The 17,752-nt window shown below is 33.3% G+C and overlaps 1 protein-coding gene across 2 annotated transcripts in view; it reads left to right on the plus strand.

Annotated features, from left to right (window-relative positions):
• Positions 1-17,752, plus strand: part of Cdh7 (cadherin 7) — a 122,125-nt gene that overhangs the window by 52,699 nt on the left and 51,674 nt on the right. For both annotated transcript variants that reach the window (XM_015499558.2, XM_015499557.2), the window contains exons 4-6: positions 1,822-1,941; positions 9,296-9,463; positions 11,796-11,983. In XM_015499558.2, coding sequence (XP_015355044.1) covers positions 1,822-1,941; positions 9,296-9,463; positions 11,796-11,983 — 476 coding nt within the window. The remainder of the gene's footprint in view (positions 1-1,821; positions 1,942-9,295; positions 9,464-11,795; positions 11,984-17,752) is intronic.

The raw sequence follows: 17,752 nt of genomic DNA on the forward strand, positions 1-17,752 counted from the left end.
TGCTGTGTTTATTAAATATAATCTATCATGTATTATGTATCAAATTAATTAAAATTTCAGAAATAAATGTATTATTATTCTAAGCACAGTTTACTGAAGTTCAGGTTTTCATTATTTTGTTTAAAATTGTTTGTTGAATTTTTAAAAATGCTGCCATACACATAACCAAATAGATTCTACACAATTTGAAACAAAATAGATAAGGTAAATTATAATATGAAAAAATGGAGTGTATTTGTAAAAATGAGCATTAATGACTTTTATAAAGCATTTTAAAAGACAACTGTGAGAAACACATTTAAAGAAGATGATACATTTAAATTATGTATTTTAGAAATTATCAGCAACAAAACCCTTAAAGAATACATAAAGGAACTTTTCCTTCTCTGTCATGTATAGATTATATAACAATCTATACATAAAGATATAAACTAAGTAAGTGTGTGTTTCTCTAAAATTTTGAAAGTTGCTTTCCAAGTGGAAAAAAAGCAACAGTTCAGAATAAATGCTCTTCATATTACATTAGTTACAGCATGAAAAAATGAAGAAACTTGACATGCAATATGGAAAAACAACTCGTAATGCCACTTTAAAGTTACCATGTATTTCCTTCTTTGGAAGAGTTCTGGTAATTTTTAAGTTGAATGTTTTGTTTTAAAATATCTTAGTAAAAACAATTTAAAATAAAATAATCATCAAAGAGATAAGGTAGCCATATAATATCCAATTAAATCTATCAAACATTATTTGTGTAATTAATGAAAGTGTGGTTTCTGCTGACTCTACCCACTTACATCGTTAAGGTATCCACAAAGATTCCAGCATCTTTCAACATCTCAGACTGCCTTTTGGACAGCAATTGGAACTAGTAGAGTTTGTTCTGGATGGACTTGCTACCTGCCCTTAATGGATAAGATGCGTACAATTACAGCCCCATTTGTTCTTGCTATCCCATGGTAACATGCATCCTCAATGGTATTTTTATGCCAGACTATTTTCATATCCCTTCATGATTTCAAAGTTTTTATTAGAATTTATTATCTCTCTAGGTTTATATTAATTAAAAAAATCAATGTTTCACATGACTTGAAAGAGGATGAATTAAAAATTACAAATAAATCTCTACACCATTTGACCCAGCAATCCCTCTCCTGGGTCTATACCCAAAAGACTTAAAAACAGCATACTACAGGTACACAGCCACATCATTGTTTATAGCAGCACAATTCACAATAGCTAAACTGTGGAGCCAACTTAGATGCCCTTCAATAGATGAATGGGATTTTAAAAATGTGGTATATATACACAATGGAATATACTTAGCAATAAAAGACAATAAAATCATGGCATTTGCAGGTCAGTGGATGGGGTTAGAGAAGATAATGCTAAGTGAAGTTAGCCAATCTCCAAAAAACAAATGCTGAATGTTTTCTTTGGTATAAAGAGGCTGGTTCATAGTGGGTTAGGGACAGGGAGCATGGGAGGAATAGACGAACTCTAGATAGGGCAGAGAGGTGGGAGGGGAAGGGGACAGGAGTTATAAATGATGGTGGAATGTGAGGATCATTATTATCCAAAGTAACAGTATGAAGACACAAATTGGTGTGAATATACAGTGTATACAACCAGAGATATGAGAAATTGTGCTCTATAGGTATAATAAGAAGTGTAATGCATTCCGCTGTCAAAAATAAATAAAAATTTTTTAAAAAAGAAAAAAATACAAATAAACTTAATGTAGAATCTGCAATATTTTGTGAGTTTTTCTGTGTTGCTGCATATGACAGTTTTTAATTTGAAGGTTTCTGGATTGTCACTTAGGGACTTCAGTGGTACAAGTGACAGCAACCGATGCTGACGACCCTACATATGGGAACAGTGCCCGAGTGGTCTACAGTATTCTGCAGGGGCAGCCGTACTTTTCCGTTGAGCCCAAGACAGGTAAAAAGTGAAACTTAGCAGTATTTTTGGTTATCATTTATATCATGGCTTAGAATTAATATAAGCTATTTTTATTCAATAGAGTTGATTATAGACACTATATTATGTTTTTCTAAATATATTGACTTTGATTTAAAAAGTAGAATATTATTCATAAAGGAGTTACAGCCTTTTCAAGAATAGTTTGTGACATTTATCTGAATTCCCTGAAAAATAAAACAAATGCTATATATTCAAAAGTATTTCAACTGCTATCTGCTGTCTATAAGAAAATTTTGATTATTTAAATTTAAGTGTATTCTTGTTTGTTTCCTTTGGTTAATTCACATTGGGTTATTATATGTAGTAAAATTAAAAACTCAAGCAGAAAGGTCTCTGCCCAGCAATTGAACAGATAGTAAGTAAGTTCAGTTTCTCATTCTAGAGGCTGTTTTTCTCCGGGAAATTAGTTGAAACAATTAGTTGATCTGATAAATCAAATGAAATTAATTTTTCTTTTTAGCTTTAGAGAAACTTTTTTGATGAGGTGCAAAATTGCATGACTAGAACATTTATGTGACTGGTTTATTATGTTTTGCTTTAAGCTGAAATAGTTTTTTATTAAATAAGACTATAACAAGAGGGGTTGTTATCTCAGTTATGAAATTATTATTTAGTGTGTTAGGATATCTGATTCTATGGGTAGATAGCTGTCCATATTGTTGGTGTGTGCCATTGATTATTTTTCTAACCATGAAAATGTGGAAATTCTCTAGTTTTAGAAAAAAAATTGTAGTTGTGGATGGGCAGAATGACTTTATTTTATCTATTTTTATGTGGTGCTGAGGATGGAACCCAGTGCCTCACGCATGTTAGGCAAGCACTCTACCACTGAGCTACAGCCCCATCCCTAGGAATTCACTCTTATAAACAATTCTGCCTTTACAATGGAGTAGAATTCTTTACATATCTAAATTTATGGTAATAAATATTAATAGTACCTATGATCCTAAATGAATATTTTAATGGAACTGATCCTGTTTTGCATATTTACAAAAATAGCAATATTAATTCATTCTCAAATCTCTACATGGGGAAATAATTTAAACATCTTTTGGAAACAACATGAACAGAGAGGTAAATTTATTTCTGGCCTATTCATTGGAGCTTTTATAAAGACTACAATGCATATTTTATACCAGTATAATGGCATAGTTTGGGAACCGCCTGGAAAATCTAAGAGGGGAGAAACATTTATAGTTAAGCAAGTATTCTAGGAAAAGTAATGAAAGTACTGAATTCATGATAGGAATTCGGTGAATGTAGAAAGTGTGCTGATGTTTGACTCAATGATGGATCTTAGAAACCTCAATTTGAACACCTACCCCTTCCCTTATATATCTGCTTTTTTTCCAATCTAGAAAGACATTGACAAGTTTCTGACAATTTTCTCACAAATTATACACTCTTTCATTATGTAACCTTCCCCAAAATAGCATGTACTAATCCCAAGGGTTAAATATTTTCCTGCTACTAATGAATGGCTTGGGATTTTTAGTTCTGCTGCCAGATGACAGAATTTTCCGGTAGTCCTATGAGATAAATACCTCACCAATTAATCAACAGAACAATATTATATGCCATGATATCAGTCCTTAAATAAGTAAACTCAATTTTAATTTCAGAATCTAAAGAAATCCCATTTACAGAAGAAGAAGAAAGTCTATTTTTAATGTAGCAACCATGGTAATCATTGGGATTTCTCTTTTTACGGTCATTAATACAGAGATATTGTGAGCATTTTTGCCCTCTCAGCTAATTCATGCTACACAGAAGGCACTTTTAGGGGGGAAAAATGTTGAATCTTTTTTATGACAAAAATGGAAATTTTTCAGTCCTTTAGGGCATGGAGAGCTGTAAATCAAATTTTAGTTAGCCTTCCGTATGGGGTGTCAATCTGCTTCTTATCTATGTGAGAAACAACATTATTTTCCACTTCTCAAAACCTAAGGGTTTTGGAAAAGAAAGTTAATTTTTGACAGGAAAAATGTTGAATATATGCTAAATAAAGATTGTCAAAAATAGGCCCAGGCAATACCTTCCCATAAGTTTGTTTAACTGTTAAGAAGAAAGTAGCAAGTACTTAAGACCTCAGTGCATTATTCCACCTGAAGCTGTGCTCACTGGCCCTGTGACTAGGAGTCAATTGTTTTTTCACTTTAATTTTTTCCTTCGCAAAACCAGAATTTGAGTAGCTTCAAAATTGTTAACAGTGTTGACAATTTACTTTTATAAGCCAATAAAATGGTACCAGAAACAAGATACTGCATACTACAAAGATCACGATTCTTATCCCTGTCTGCATGATGTTCACAAAGTGATTAGGAGACAGGACTGTTGCAAGGTCCATTTATTCTGCGACCTGTGAAACAATAGATCCCACATGTGGTTCTGTTTGATCATGTGGCGGGACTGGTGAAATAATCTTCAGCCAACAATGAAAAGCAGACACCTTGCTTTAAAAATTTTAAGGATTGAAATGTCATCAGCAGAACTTTAAACCAAGCTTGGGGTGAGTCTGACAGATCAGGCCCTAGAGTCATGAATCCAGCTCTGGAAGAAGGATGGAGTGTTGAACATCACTTATTTTTTAGAAGTTCTTTCTTAAACATGTGATTGGGGACTGTGTGGTTCCCCAGTTATCCCTTGCATATCACTTGCTTTATCATAGTTTTATGTGAGTATAAAACCATCACCAAAAATCACCCCCCTTTCCAAATATGCCATTTACTCACATCCCATGCTGTGGGGTATCTTGATATGGATGGGCCTCAGGTTGTATCAAAGTTTGCCGAAGTTACCCCTCATGATTGTGAGAGAAAGGCCTCCTCGGTGACTCTTTTGGTTTTAGTTCTGCAATTCTGTTGACGGTTCTCTTGTCTTTTTATGACTTTGTTCTATGCTACACTAACTTATGTGCAAAACAGATAATACAAAGGGTAATACAAAAAAATTTAGAAAGAAATCAAAACTTTTTGGGAAGAGATTCATCATCAATCAAGTTTCAGATGATATATAATCAACACAGGTGAACATACACATTTACAAATATTTGCAAATAAATGTACTTTTCACATTTATATTTGTTCTTCTGGCAAAGATTAAACTGTCCTAGGGGCTTATTAGTGTTTTTCAAAACATATGATTAGTTAATATCTAATTTAAATATTTCTGAATATTATGCACTGAAAGTTTGTATTGTACAAACCATACTATATCATAGCTGGGGCTGTGTATTACACTTCATATTTGATGAAGTCTACGGATAACTATCAGTCATAGAAGTAGCATACTTATTTTATTGCCTAATTTAGTAAATTCATTTATAATTAGTGCTCTACTATTTACAATTTTTCATCGAAGGAGTATTTTTAAAAACAGAAAGCAGATCTTAAACATCTAGGTTCATTCTACTTTCTAAGTTCCTGTGAAAATTAATTTTCAAGATTCTTGAATGTTTATTTTTTTTCAAAAGTTGACATTGCTTTGTCCAGGATCTATTTTATCATGCCTCAGTTTATACATTTGTAAGAAAAAATGTTGCTTGACCCCAGTCCATATTCATTTTTGTAAATCTACATATATGTAACAAGTTATTCTGAAGGTATTATTATGAGCATACATGTATTTATATATCTATATATAGATAACACACACACACACACACACACACACACATATATATATGTAGGTATATTTATTTTTCCAACGCAAATGAAGTGTAAAAGATCTACCCAACAAGAATATTTGTCCTTCACATTCTCTAGATATCCTTTCTACTCTAAGGTTTTAGCTTTTATAATTTTTAAACATTCAGTGCTTATCAATAGGTCATATCACAGAATGAGTTGTTGGGTTTACTATGCTTAATGAAGTGTTCAAACAGGTGCTTTCCTCATGAAAGAAAGTGGCATATAGGACTCTGAATGGATTTTTTTTAAAATGACTGTTGTTACCCAATCAGAATGTGCTTCTCACCTATAATATAACAACTGATCATTTTGTATTAAGATTTGTAGATGTGTCCTTAATAGCAAATTGTTGTATTGCAGTACTTTCCTGGATATCTGCTATGTTTGTTAATATCATGTAACATAACACTTATTGACATAACATAAGGCCAAAGAAGCTAATGTTTGTAATAACCATCACTGGGCTATTTTAAAACCTCAATAATGAATGCTGAAAGAAATTGCTTATAGTTAATAGATATACCTTCACCTTAATACCAGTTACATCTATTATCATTCACAGGTGCTCAGTCACACAAAAACTATCATCTTAAAAGTAGTTACCAAGAAAACTGACATGATATCCAATAATTCCTGTTAAAAGCAAACAGTCAAACAGCAAGTGATGTGGATTTTTCACAATCTTTTTTTTTTTCCTTTGGTACCAGGAATTGAACTCAGGGTCACTCAACCACTGAGTCATATCCCAGCCTGATTTTGTATTTTATATAGAGACAGGGTCTCATGAGTTGCTTAGTACCTCAGAGGTTGGCTTTGAACTCTGGGTACTCCTGTCTGAGACTCCCTAGCCAATGGGATTACAGGCGTGCACCACCACTCCTGGCAGTTTTTCACAATTTGATGTTTGTGCATGGCCTCTTGTCCGTCTTGGTGGTGCTCTTGCAGGGGTTGACTCTTCACTTCTGACCAAGGCTGCACCAAATGGCTTCAGTTCATTCCTAGTGCTGACCTCTTGACATTCAACACCTACAGGACAGAAGCATGAGGAAGCTGATGCCTCTGTTAATGCTACAGTTCTAGAACTCTTGGCATGAGTATAGAGAATGAAGGTTATATTGAAGAGAGTGGGGAACACAGATGGTTTTGGGAGTTGTGAGTGCAGATAGCCTAGGTTCTAGTTATCATAAGGAAGTCTTCCTTGGTTAATTAGATCCCTGAGAAAGCTGAGTTTTCAATACTAAGATTCTCTTTGGAATATTAATTCACTCAGGGTGGTATCCAAAAATGATGAGTTAGCTCTAGTGAGGAAATTCCAATGGTTGAATCCCTACAGTTTGAGAACCCCTAGTCTTTGTTTGCTAGGCTCATTAGAAATCTGAGGCTAATGTCCTTGCCTGTGTATGCAGCATCTGGGCTCTGATGAGTGTTTCTCTAAACTGTGGCAGATTGCAGAAGTGGCTCTTGTCTATGTCTCACTGTACACACACTGAAAATTTCAGAAGATGCCATGGTAACAGAATAGGCCTTGAAAACCCATGAATGACTTATAGAACATTAGAGAACAATCAGAAATTTTCCTAGACTAAGAGAAAAAAAAATCCAGACAATTGTCAAACACTGTAAGTCTGTTTATGTTTTATATGCATGAACCTGGATCACAAGTAAGTGGAAATTTCCAAATTACTGAGTCAGATGATAAATCTATAGAAAACTATTATTCAGAAAGCCTAAAATTGGAGCCAGTCTCTCCAGAAGAGCTAATGGATAGCTTTTTTTCTCATTAAAAAGAGCTTAAATTTACTGAAAATATTATTATGTGATTATTTATTTGATTTTTAATGTAATATTTATTAATGACACATTACAATATTTTTAACTTTCTTGAAAATCTCACAGATTATAGACATCCAGTTAGTCAAAACTCACCTTTACCAGTTCAGAGACATTGTAATAATAATTTGCTCTGTGTATGTGTATGTCTGTGTGTGTGTGTGTATATTCATGTAATATATTACAAATGAAAATGAAATCTAATGTATAATTATTTTCTGAATGTAGAAAGCTTGCACTTAATAGTAAAAGCCAGCAAAATTCATGTAACTAGAAATACAGAATTATTAAATGCCTTTATTTAAATTTGTTTTTTCTCCATTATTTTATTATTGTTCAAACTATGTTTAGTAGCCAAGGCATTTGGAAATTGCCTTTGCCACATGAATTAATCTGAAAATTTTAAGGTGATTTTAGCTTTTGAAAATGTTATTTTTAGGGTCTCTTATAAAGGGAAAATTAAAGGTGTGAAAAATAAGAAAATAACTTGGACTACCAGACTTCTATCCTAATGATGCTTTTTTTCTTTAAAAAAAATAGTGCCACCAAGCAAAACTACAAGAGGCTGAGTCTGTAGTGTTTGCTTTGTTAGTTAGTTGAGATGCATAGATTTCTCTTCATTCTAAGAAATTTTCAAAATAATAATTCACTGGCACATAATAGTATTGAAAGGAAAAATTGGGTATGTAGAGAAATTAAAAAAAAAACACTAAAATTGTTAGTAGTACATGTTCAAAAATAATTCATCTTAGTATTTTTTTTCACAAAGATGTGATAAGTATATTTATTGGTCAAGTGATGAAGATAATCAGTGTTTAATAAAAAACATTGTCTACACAAAGAACATGATTAACAGCATTAATTAATTAATTAATTAAAAGAAGATAAAAGGTAAAGATAGAGCTATGTAAGTTCTAGAATTACAGAATTTCTAGGTAAAGACTGTGTGTGTGTTTGGAGACATTGAGGTTAACAGTTGTTTACCATAGAGTTAGAAATATTGAAGAAGGAACAGGAAATATTCCTAGGATTATTAGGATACAGATAAGAATATTTATGAACTAAAAACTTATCCCTGAGACTTAGAGAATATACATCTATGTTGTTTTCATTTTAATTGTGATATTTCGAAGGTTAATTGTAAGTAGTGCATAGAGTGTCACAAGATTCAAAGGAGGTAGCTAAAGTCATTGCTGTGTTTGCAGCAACAGACCCAAAGTATACTTGTGTATTAGAGTAAGTAACTGTTCAAAAACTTCAACTTGCTCAAATAAGTGTAACTTAAATGCTTAAAATATCAACGTGTTGCTGGTGTGTGTCCGTGTGTTTGACAGTGCTCAGACCTAAATAAGATATGGTTGCTTAAGATAAAAACGTTATTTAACTTGGAATCTTGGTAATTGATAATGAATTTTTTGTAAATTACTCGAAGTTTTCACAAGGGATGAAAGAGGATAAGTTCACTGCTATGTACTTGAATAGATAACTTCTCATTATTCTACATAGGGACCCATTTTGTATATTTTAATTGTTATTTTCTTAACTATTTTCATGAAAATTAGATAATTCTCTGCATCTGATATTGAAAAGACTGCATTGCATCATTTTTTTCTTTTTTATATTGTATATATTTGAAATATTTCTTTGGTATTTAGTGTATATTAAAATGGTTAAAGTAAACAGAATGGAAAAGGAACAGCCGAAGAATGACTAGCTCCTTGTGTCATTGCTCATTGTTAGTATACGTGTGGTACAATTCATCATGCATTTTACTGGGATTTGAAATCTTACAGGAGTCATCAAGACTGCCCTTCCAAACATGGATAGAGAGGCTAAAGACCAGTATTTGCTTGTCATTCAGGCAAAGGATATGGTTGGTCAAAATGGTGGACTGTCAGGAACTACATCAGTCACTGTGACCCTGACTGATGTGAACGATAATCCACCTCGCTTTCCTCGAAGTAAGCCACTGTTTTTTAACTAAATTTCCTTGTAAGTTGCTCTCACTCTCTCGCACTCTCTCTTTTTCTCTATCTCTTTATTGCATTCTCCTCACATTTTATTTTACCAGGAACACAATTTTAACCCAGTAAGATGGAACATAATTTTAACCCAGTAAGAGTCCAGAAGACAAATCATGTCTTTGTATCAATGCTATCATAAATACAAGTTTTCTTTCACTCACATTTGAAATACCAGACAAATGTTGTGTCTTAGTCTTTTTTTCTAAAACTATTCTTTTGAAACATTTTGTAAGTTATAGGATTGTTGCCAATTGGTAATATACTTCATCAATTCTACACATAAAAATACTGCTTTATTTCTAAGATCAAGAAAAGGCAATAAGAAATTTTATTTTTTCATTTCTTAGTTTTAAGCAGTTCATGCATACCAAACACTCCTTTGGCGGTTCTACCATAAACATTCAGTGTTTCAGAATAAATCAGTCAAAAGGAATAGAACCACATGCTCTCAATTCAGCTTCTTTGACCAATGCAGCTTTCGACTTATCCAGTAGAAAATGGGGAGGGGGGGGAGAATGTTCTCCAGGTAGAAGTGTTGTGTATGTGAAAAGCATTTCATCTTGACTCTTTTTAGTTTCCTATTTTTATTGTTCACATGTGGGATTTCTTTAGAATGATAAAGAAAAAAAAAGATATACAGGCTACAACATCTATGCAGTATCTCTAAAATGCAGAAGTAGATTCCCAACCAACAGTGGAAGCAAATAATATTAAACAAGGAAGCTTTAGGAGCAACTATGAAAACCAGTTTTTTTTTTCTTTAAATAACACTTCTTTAGCTATTACAATTTCAGTGTTCATATTTTAATGTTTATGTTATTGTGCAAGAAACATTGTAATACCTCCTGGTAATTTAAAAAGTGATCCCAAATTTATATATTTTTTAAATGAGCCTGTCTTTAATTGTGGTCTTGACAGCTTATTATGGGGGAGAAGGAAGGAGTTTTAGAAAATGAAAGTAATAATGTGGTTATCTTGGGCTCAAAATAAAATTAACTGCTACTCTTTCCTTTAAACCTGGGATGAGAAGCATTGATACTTGGACTTTTAGTAGCATTAGTTGTCATGCTTTGCCAAGAGCAAGCACAGGGTCTCCAGCTTATTAGATGCTCTGCTACTTATTAAAGTCAGGAAAGCCCAGGATATGCCAGTGAGATTTTCATTTTTGCTGGGATCTTTTCTACAGTTTAATTACTATTCTAACCTTGAAATTCTTGAATTTTCCTATGGACATTGCTAGATGTGTGAAATAAGTCACTCTCAAAAATCATAAGCATATATTGCAGTCACTTAAAAAAAAATGATAACTGTCACTATCTTTTGAAAACTCCAAACAAGTCTCAGCCAGAAACAGAATGTAGTCTCTTCATGTGGACACGTCTTCCTTCCTAAAGTCCTCTCCAAGGGAATTTGTTCTCTTCTCTTCATTTAAGTACAAATGCACAACAATTTAACAACCCCAAGGGGATGGAACAAGGGGCCGGAGGCAAGAGAAGTCAATGCCTACAGAGAAATGGTGAAGAAACACCTGGTTCTGAGCAGTTTCCTTTCTTCCTCTGTCTATTATTTATTTAGTTAGTTAGTTAGTTGTAGGATGTTTAAAAGAATTTATTTTAAACACTAAACACTTTTTAAGTTATTCTTTCTTTTTTTTTACTTCTTATAACTGTATGAATAATATTGCTTTTTCTCTTGTACTATTAATCCCCAAATCAGTTGCACATAAAACCCACAAAAATAATTCTTATCCTCAGTAAATTTATAAGCTACAAGAAAATGATCACTCTTTTACACATTTTCTTGTCCAGTTTTCTAAAAAAAAAAAATTCAGGAAAAGATATTAAATAAATTCCAGTCTTCAGGTGGTAGAAATAATGAGGCTCGTATTTGCCTATTAGGAACCCAAGCTACTTGGTTTTTATTTATTAATGTTTATATTAGTTATGATAATTATACTCAATTACTTAAATTTAACAGTTATGCATGAATCATGTTTTAATTATTTGAAATTTATTTTTATTAACAATAACATATTTCTCCTGCCTTTCCTTAGACCATCTGTGTCTGTTCTCACATGGTTGTCTTGATCGACTCATGACTATAAGTTTTTGAGGCTATATGAAAACTCATTTATTTCATATTGTCTTAACATATTTATTGAAAAGCAAAAACAAATTAAGTAAAGTTTATGCAAAAAAAAATAGGTGTTATTATTATTTTGGTCAGCTTTGTGTTAGGTTTTATTCATTTCTTGTTTTGACTTTCACAGGATCTTATCAATACAATGTCCCAGAATCACTGCCTGTAGCCTCAGTTGTGGCCAGAATCAAAGCTGCTGATGCAGACATAGGCGCTAATGCAGAAATGGAGTACAAAATTGTGGATGGTGATGGACTGGGGATTTTCAAGATATCTGTTGACAAAGATACACAGGAAGGCATCATTACAATACAGAAGGTAATGTTTTCTTTATTTTAATTTTCTATGAGGGAAATGTCACACAGACTACTGAGAAGTCATGTCTGACTTCCTGCAAGGATGCAGTAGACAAACTGTATAGCCATGTGGAAGTAATGCCATTTTCATTTATCCTAAGAAAAGTTATGCACTTACTTACAGATGGCAGAATCTTCAGGAAACTTGAATGGCATTTGTAATAATGCCTGTCAATTCTGTTGTCTGGGTAAAACCATAGTACTTTGTATAGCACTGCTGACAATTAATCACAATGACAAATGTGCTGTATGTTTCTTTGACTATTCCACTAAAAATCCCCAACCTTAACATAAAGCCTTTTATGTAAACTAGATAAAGGCTATTGTTTTCTGTACACGTGAAAATATTATAGAAAAAAATGGAAGTAGACAACAAAATAATAAAGACTCGCTATATTAGCAATTATTCCTTTTTAAAATTTACAGCAATTATTCCTTTTAAAATTTTAGAATAATTGCTATATTCCTTTTTTAAAGATACAGTAATTTTATCTAATTATCTATCTATCTATTTATTTATTTGGTACAGGAATTGAACCCAGGGTGCTTAACCACTGAGCCACATTCCCAGCCCTTTTTTACATTTTTTATTTTGAGACAGGGTCTTGCTAAGTTTCTTAGGGGCTTGCTAAGTTGCTGAGGCTGGCTTTGAACTTGTAAACCTCCTACCTCAGCCTCACAAGTCATTTGGAGTTATACACATGCATAGTGTTCTTGGAAAATTTATAATAATTTAAAAATTTACATAACTTGAGCAATTTGTATTAGAAGAGCATGGTTAGCTCTGGAACCTATTATAATCCTTTAAATAAAGACAAGGGAAACAAAAACATGAACTCTTTAGCTCGTCTTCAATACATGTGCACAATCTTTGACAAATATTCAATTAAGAAAAAAAGGCCAAAAGATATTATGTGAGAATGTGGGCTTTTTATATTAAATATTAGAAAAAATTTTAAAAACATAAAATCAGATCTTTTCCAAAACTGAGATGTTTTGCCAGCCTGACAATCCAGGTGCATAACTCTGTAATTAACAATCCTCAATAACTATCACATCGGTAAAGAAAGTTAAATTTTAGTTTTGTAGTAAGACATATGTTTGATTTTAGGCCAATGGGCAAAATATTTCTGCAATTATTTCCAGTGGACAGCTGCTGTTTTAGCTCAGCTGGTAACAATCTTTGTACAAGTTTTAATAAGTAGAACAGGCCAACTGTTGGTAAAAAACAAATGTTTTGTTTTGTTGTCTAAAATAAAAGGAATGCAATCAGGTACACTGTTGCTCAAAGATTTCAAAGATGCATGTGAAATCAATCTGCTCATGTTTAAGGATTTTTAGTACATAGTGTAGTTAGTTTTATTGCATGCACACATATTTTATATATTTTGATGAAGATGTTATGAATCATTGAAAAGTATATATTTGGTATGAGATATCCAGTAATAGAAAAATAAAAATATATTCTCATTCCTTATTATCATTTAATTTAGAAAACTGTTAAAAAGCAAACCAGAAAAAAGAAGATAAAAAAATCATTAAATCTTAAAGCATAAAATCCGTGAAAAATTATAAGATGAAATTTGATTCTAACTTATAATAACATCAAATAACACAAGTAATTATTATTATAAGTGATGATTAATATCAGACAGATATATGAATTATTTAAATGCCTTATCATATGTAATTTTTATCATCTCAGAGAGGTATCGGGAGTACAGTAAAAATATGGACTTGTAAAATATCTGACATAAAATAAATTGTTACATGACTTATGATATTAAGGTATTTTTGCACTTCACCAAAGTGATATGATGTTGTTAACATATTAAGTCAATGGGAAATGTTTATATAAATCACGTAAAAAGAGCAGATTCAAAATTTTACAAACTTATGTTTCAATTTTTTAAAAATGTTATTCCTTCAGAATAAAGGATCACAAGATAAACATTAAAATGTTAATACTATGATTTCTGGAACTTAGCTTTATTATTTCTCAATAACATATAATATGCATTACCTTTTGTTATGATGAAAATTTATTAAGTATATAAAATGTTTCCAAATGGCCAAACCTAAATATATAACATTAGTAGTTTATCTACTTTGACTATCATTGAGCATAGAACTTCTTTGCAAATGCACAAATTAGGGGTAGAGATGTTGATCAGTGTCTTCACCTTGGTGTATACTGGGAATTCTCTTGAGTATTGAAAAGGACATCTTCCTGTGTCTCAAAAGCACTCCACATTCTATAAACATTTATGTTAATAAAATTCTTATACTTGATACTAGAGATTCCCCACTCATATATACCAATCAAATGGTGCTTTACAAAATAATACTGAATAATTGTTTATTGAAGACACATTGCCATTATTTGTTTTAATAATTTATTTTTCTGAATACAATAATAAGATTCTTCATAATTAAAAATAACTTGTTTTCTCCAGTGTTTCCTAACAGATGAATTACATCTAATTGTTCTTTGTTTGCTTATATAATGTCAATGATTTTTTGCAATAATTAAATACACCAGTGTATAGAATCTTAAGTAGCTATGAATGCCTAACATGTGTGAGACCCTAGGACTTGTCCCCAGCACAAAGAAAAGAAAAGAAGATAAGGAAGAAAGGAAGAAAGGAAGGAGGAAAGAAAGAAGGAAGGATGGAAGGAAGAAAGAAAGAAAATTTTCATAATTTTACTATTGTAGCGTATATAGCCAAATTCTTAATAAAAAAGAACAGTAACTTAGACTAAGAAATTATCAGTGATTAATTTCTTTCAAATACAGTTCCTCAAACTTGTTTTAACTTTGCTCTGGTGAAAGATTGATCTGGTTTCTGTTTTATCTTAAGACTAGAGATACATTTACTATATTGGGGCAAAACCTTTAGATTCTGAAAGTAAAGCCATCTGCTGCTACGGATAGCATGAGCCTGAGACTTGCAGCCTGCCAGGTTTGATGATCATCATCTTCTGAGTGCAGAGTGCAGCATATTGAGCCAGGTGTCGGAATCTTTACTGTTAGAAATGGGGGAAACCTACCACCAGCATGACAGAGACCCGCACGGTCTATTGGAAGTGCAGATTATTTCTGCATGGGAACGAATGGGAACAGAATCTCAGGGATGTTATTTTTTGCATGCTAAAACTCTTTGGTCTTAGCGTTGTTAACTTTACACATTCCTTCTTCCCTTCACATTTTTATGTGTTTTTGAGTAAATAACAGTACTGGGGCTATTGCTTGGCATACATCAGCCTGACTCACTCTGACTCAAAACTCATTTATAAAAAATTATAATTTTTCATTTTCTGCTAATGCCTATGTCTTGTAATACCTAAACTAAACTATCTAACTCATAACTCTCACCTATACTGAAATAAACATTAGAAGTTCCTATAAGAGAGGTTTAAAATAGTAGAAATCACAAATATACTTTTGCTACGGTTAGCAATTTTTTACTTGGAAAAAAATCATTCATGCTAAATTTATGTACTATGTCTAGCACTGTACTTAGTCCACAATAATCCAGGTTCATCCTGTTTATAAACCTGAAGCAAGATTCATATTCCAACTCCTTACCTGGACTTCACAGATCCACTTGACTCCTAGGAAAATTCAGAATGGTATTTACCAGGTGCATATCCCACTGTTCTCCCATAACATTCAAATACCTAGAGTGGTGAACACTAAACTATTTAGATTCCTGGAAGTAATAGTGATGTTTTTCGATCTCTTCAGACATTTGCTTTTCCCATACACGTGTGCCCCTTCCATGATGGGAATTGCTCTAATAACGTGATGTTAATATCCCAGTTCTACAGATACCATGGTTTATTTTTTTATAGATTTAGCTGTGACTGCAGGGATTTGGGTCAATGTCCAGGGCTTTGTAGAAGTATCCAAGAGAGCTCAGGCTCCAGGTGCCAGTCAACGGGTCAGTCCCACTGAGGCTCTAGGAATATGGAGATGTCCTGGAGATGGGGTTGACAAGGGAATGTCATCAGCAGGGTTCCTCAGCATTGCTCCCAGAGGTAGTCACAGTGCAGATTCACCATATGAGTTAGCATGCAGCATACTGAGAACCGGAACCAGGACATTGTAACTGGAGAAAATGTGAAAGGAAACGTGGACTCCAGGCGAGGCAGGGCAAGCTACCAGGCTCCTCATGCCTCTGTCTCAAGGCTGCTGCTAGCAAACAGGGAGGGGCAGGCACCATGCTCTGCAAGACGGCTGCTAATAAAGATGATAAGGAACTTTAGGAGTAGCGTCGATATATTACATGATGAGTAGAAGATTAGTGCATTTGCTAATTTCTCTTCACCTTTATTCTTGGAACTGTTTGTGATAACCCTAATTCATTTCAAATATTTCACTTCATTTCAAAGGACTGTATTATAATAAGCATCAATGTTTCTGTAAAATGTCACTTGCCTGGTCCCAGACAAATAGCATACTCCTTCTTTCTCCTCCTGCCTTGGTCTCTCTTGCATTTCTCTCACATTGAAAACCTAAGTCATTTTTGTTTCTGTTTTTGCCCTTCCTGATCCATAGCATCTGATACTCATATGTTTTCTTTCTCTCTGACATTATCCTAAGCTTGGTTATCATTGCTCCACTTCTAAATAACTTCCACAGATCCTTAGCTCACGACCTGCTTCCAGCTTCTCAAGCCGTAAATCCCTCCTTTGACGGGGGTGGGGGTGGAGGGGTTGTTCAAAACTCAACATTATTTATTTTTATGATTTCATCTGGTTGTAAAAGAATCTACTTACACTGTAGAAAAAAAAGTGATGCAACCAAGAGGCAGGAAGATAGTGATTATAGAAAATGAGATCATACTTTCAAGATTCTAGGATAATTTATTAAAATGTGTTCAAATTAAAGAGAGTTTTCATTAATAACAGCAATAAAGTAAGTTAAAATCAATTTCTTCACTGTACTCACTTTATGACACTAGGAGCTGTGTAAAGAACACCCCTCCCTGTTTCACATCCCTGAACCCTGGATCCTAAAGAAAGGTGGCCTGCATCTCTAACCAAGGCGAGCTTCCCCCTTCAACCCAGGGCACAGACCCAATGGCGTATCTATTCTCTGCTTAAAATTCTGTCATTAAGCTTTCTTTGGAGTGATCTTTTTAGAATTAGAGAAGTCTGTCCTTGAGATCTTCTGTCTGAAGTAACAACTCTTTGTGGCTCTAAAACGTCAGGATTTTAATTTTCAATTCTTTTCATCAAGATTTTGATAAACTTTGGATCTACAATACACCCTAGATAAGCATTTCAGAGACTCCCACAGGTACCCGAGTGTGCAAAACAGGGCAGGAGTTACCTGAGTCCAGTACTTTCCCTGTACCCTGAAATAGTGGAATTATCTGTGAAATTTGGAATGGATTTTTGAATTGAAGTTACAAGAGCGTCTTGTCTAAAACTAAGAAATTCTGAAATTAGACAAATACCATTACTTTCCCTCATTTCCAGAATATGTTTACGTTGTTGCCGACATGAGCAGTAGGATAGTGTGGGCGGCCCACCAGGATGAACCCTTTCTGTGTAGGTCTTCCAGTCCCTTCGGGATGTAGGCAGACGTTTATGACTAGGCTGAGAAGATGTTGACAAGATTTTTGTAAAAGACTCTCATTTGTTTGTTCAGATGGTTCTGACAGTGTAAGGATTACTTCACATTTATATTAGAGAGTTTCAATGTCCATTTGGATACAGTAAA

The sequence above is a fragment of the Marmota marmota genome, unplaced genomic scaffold (assembly GCF_001458135.2).
Source record: "Marmota marmota marmota unplaced genomic scaffold, marMar, whole genome shotgun sequence".
NCBI classification, from domain to species: Eukaryota; Metazoa; Chordata; class Mammalia; order Rodentia; family Sciuridae; genus Marmota; species Marmota marmota.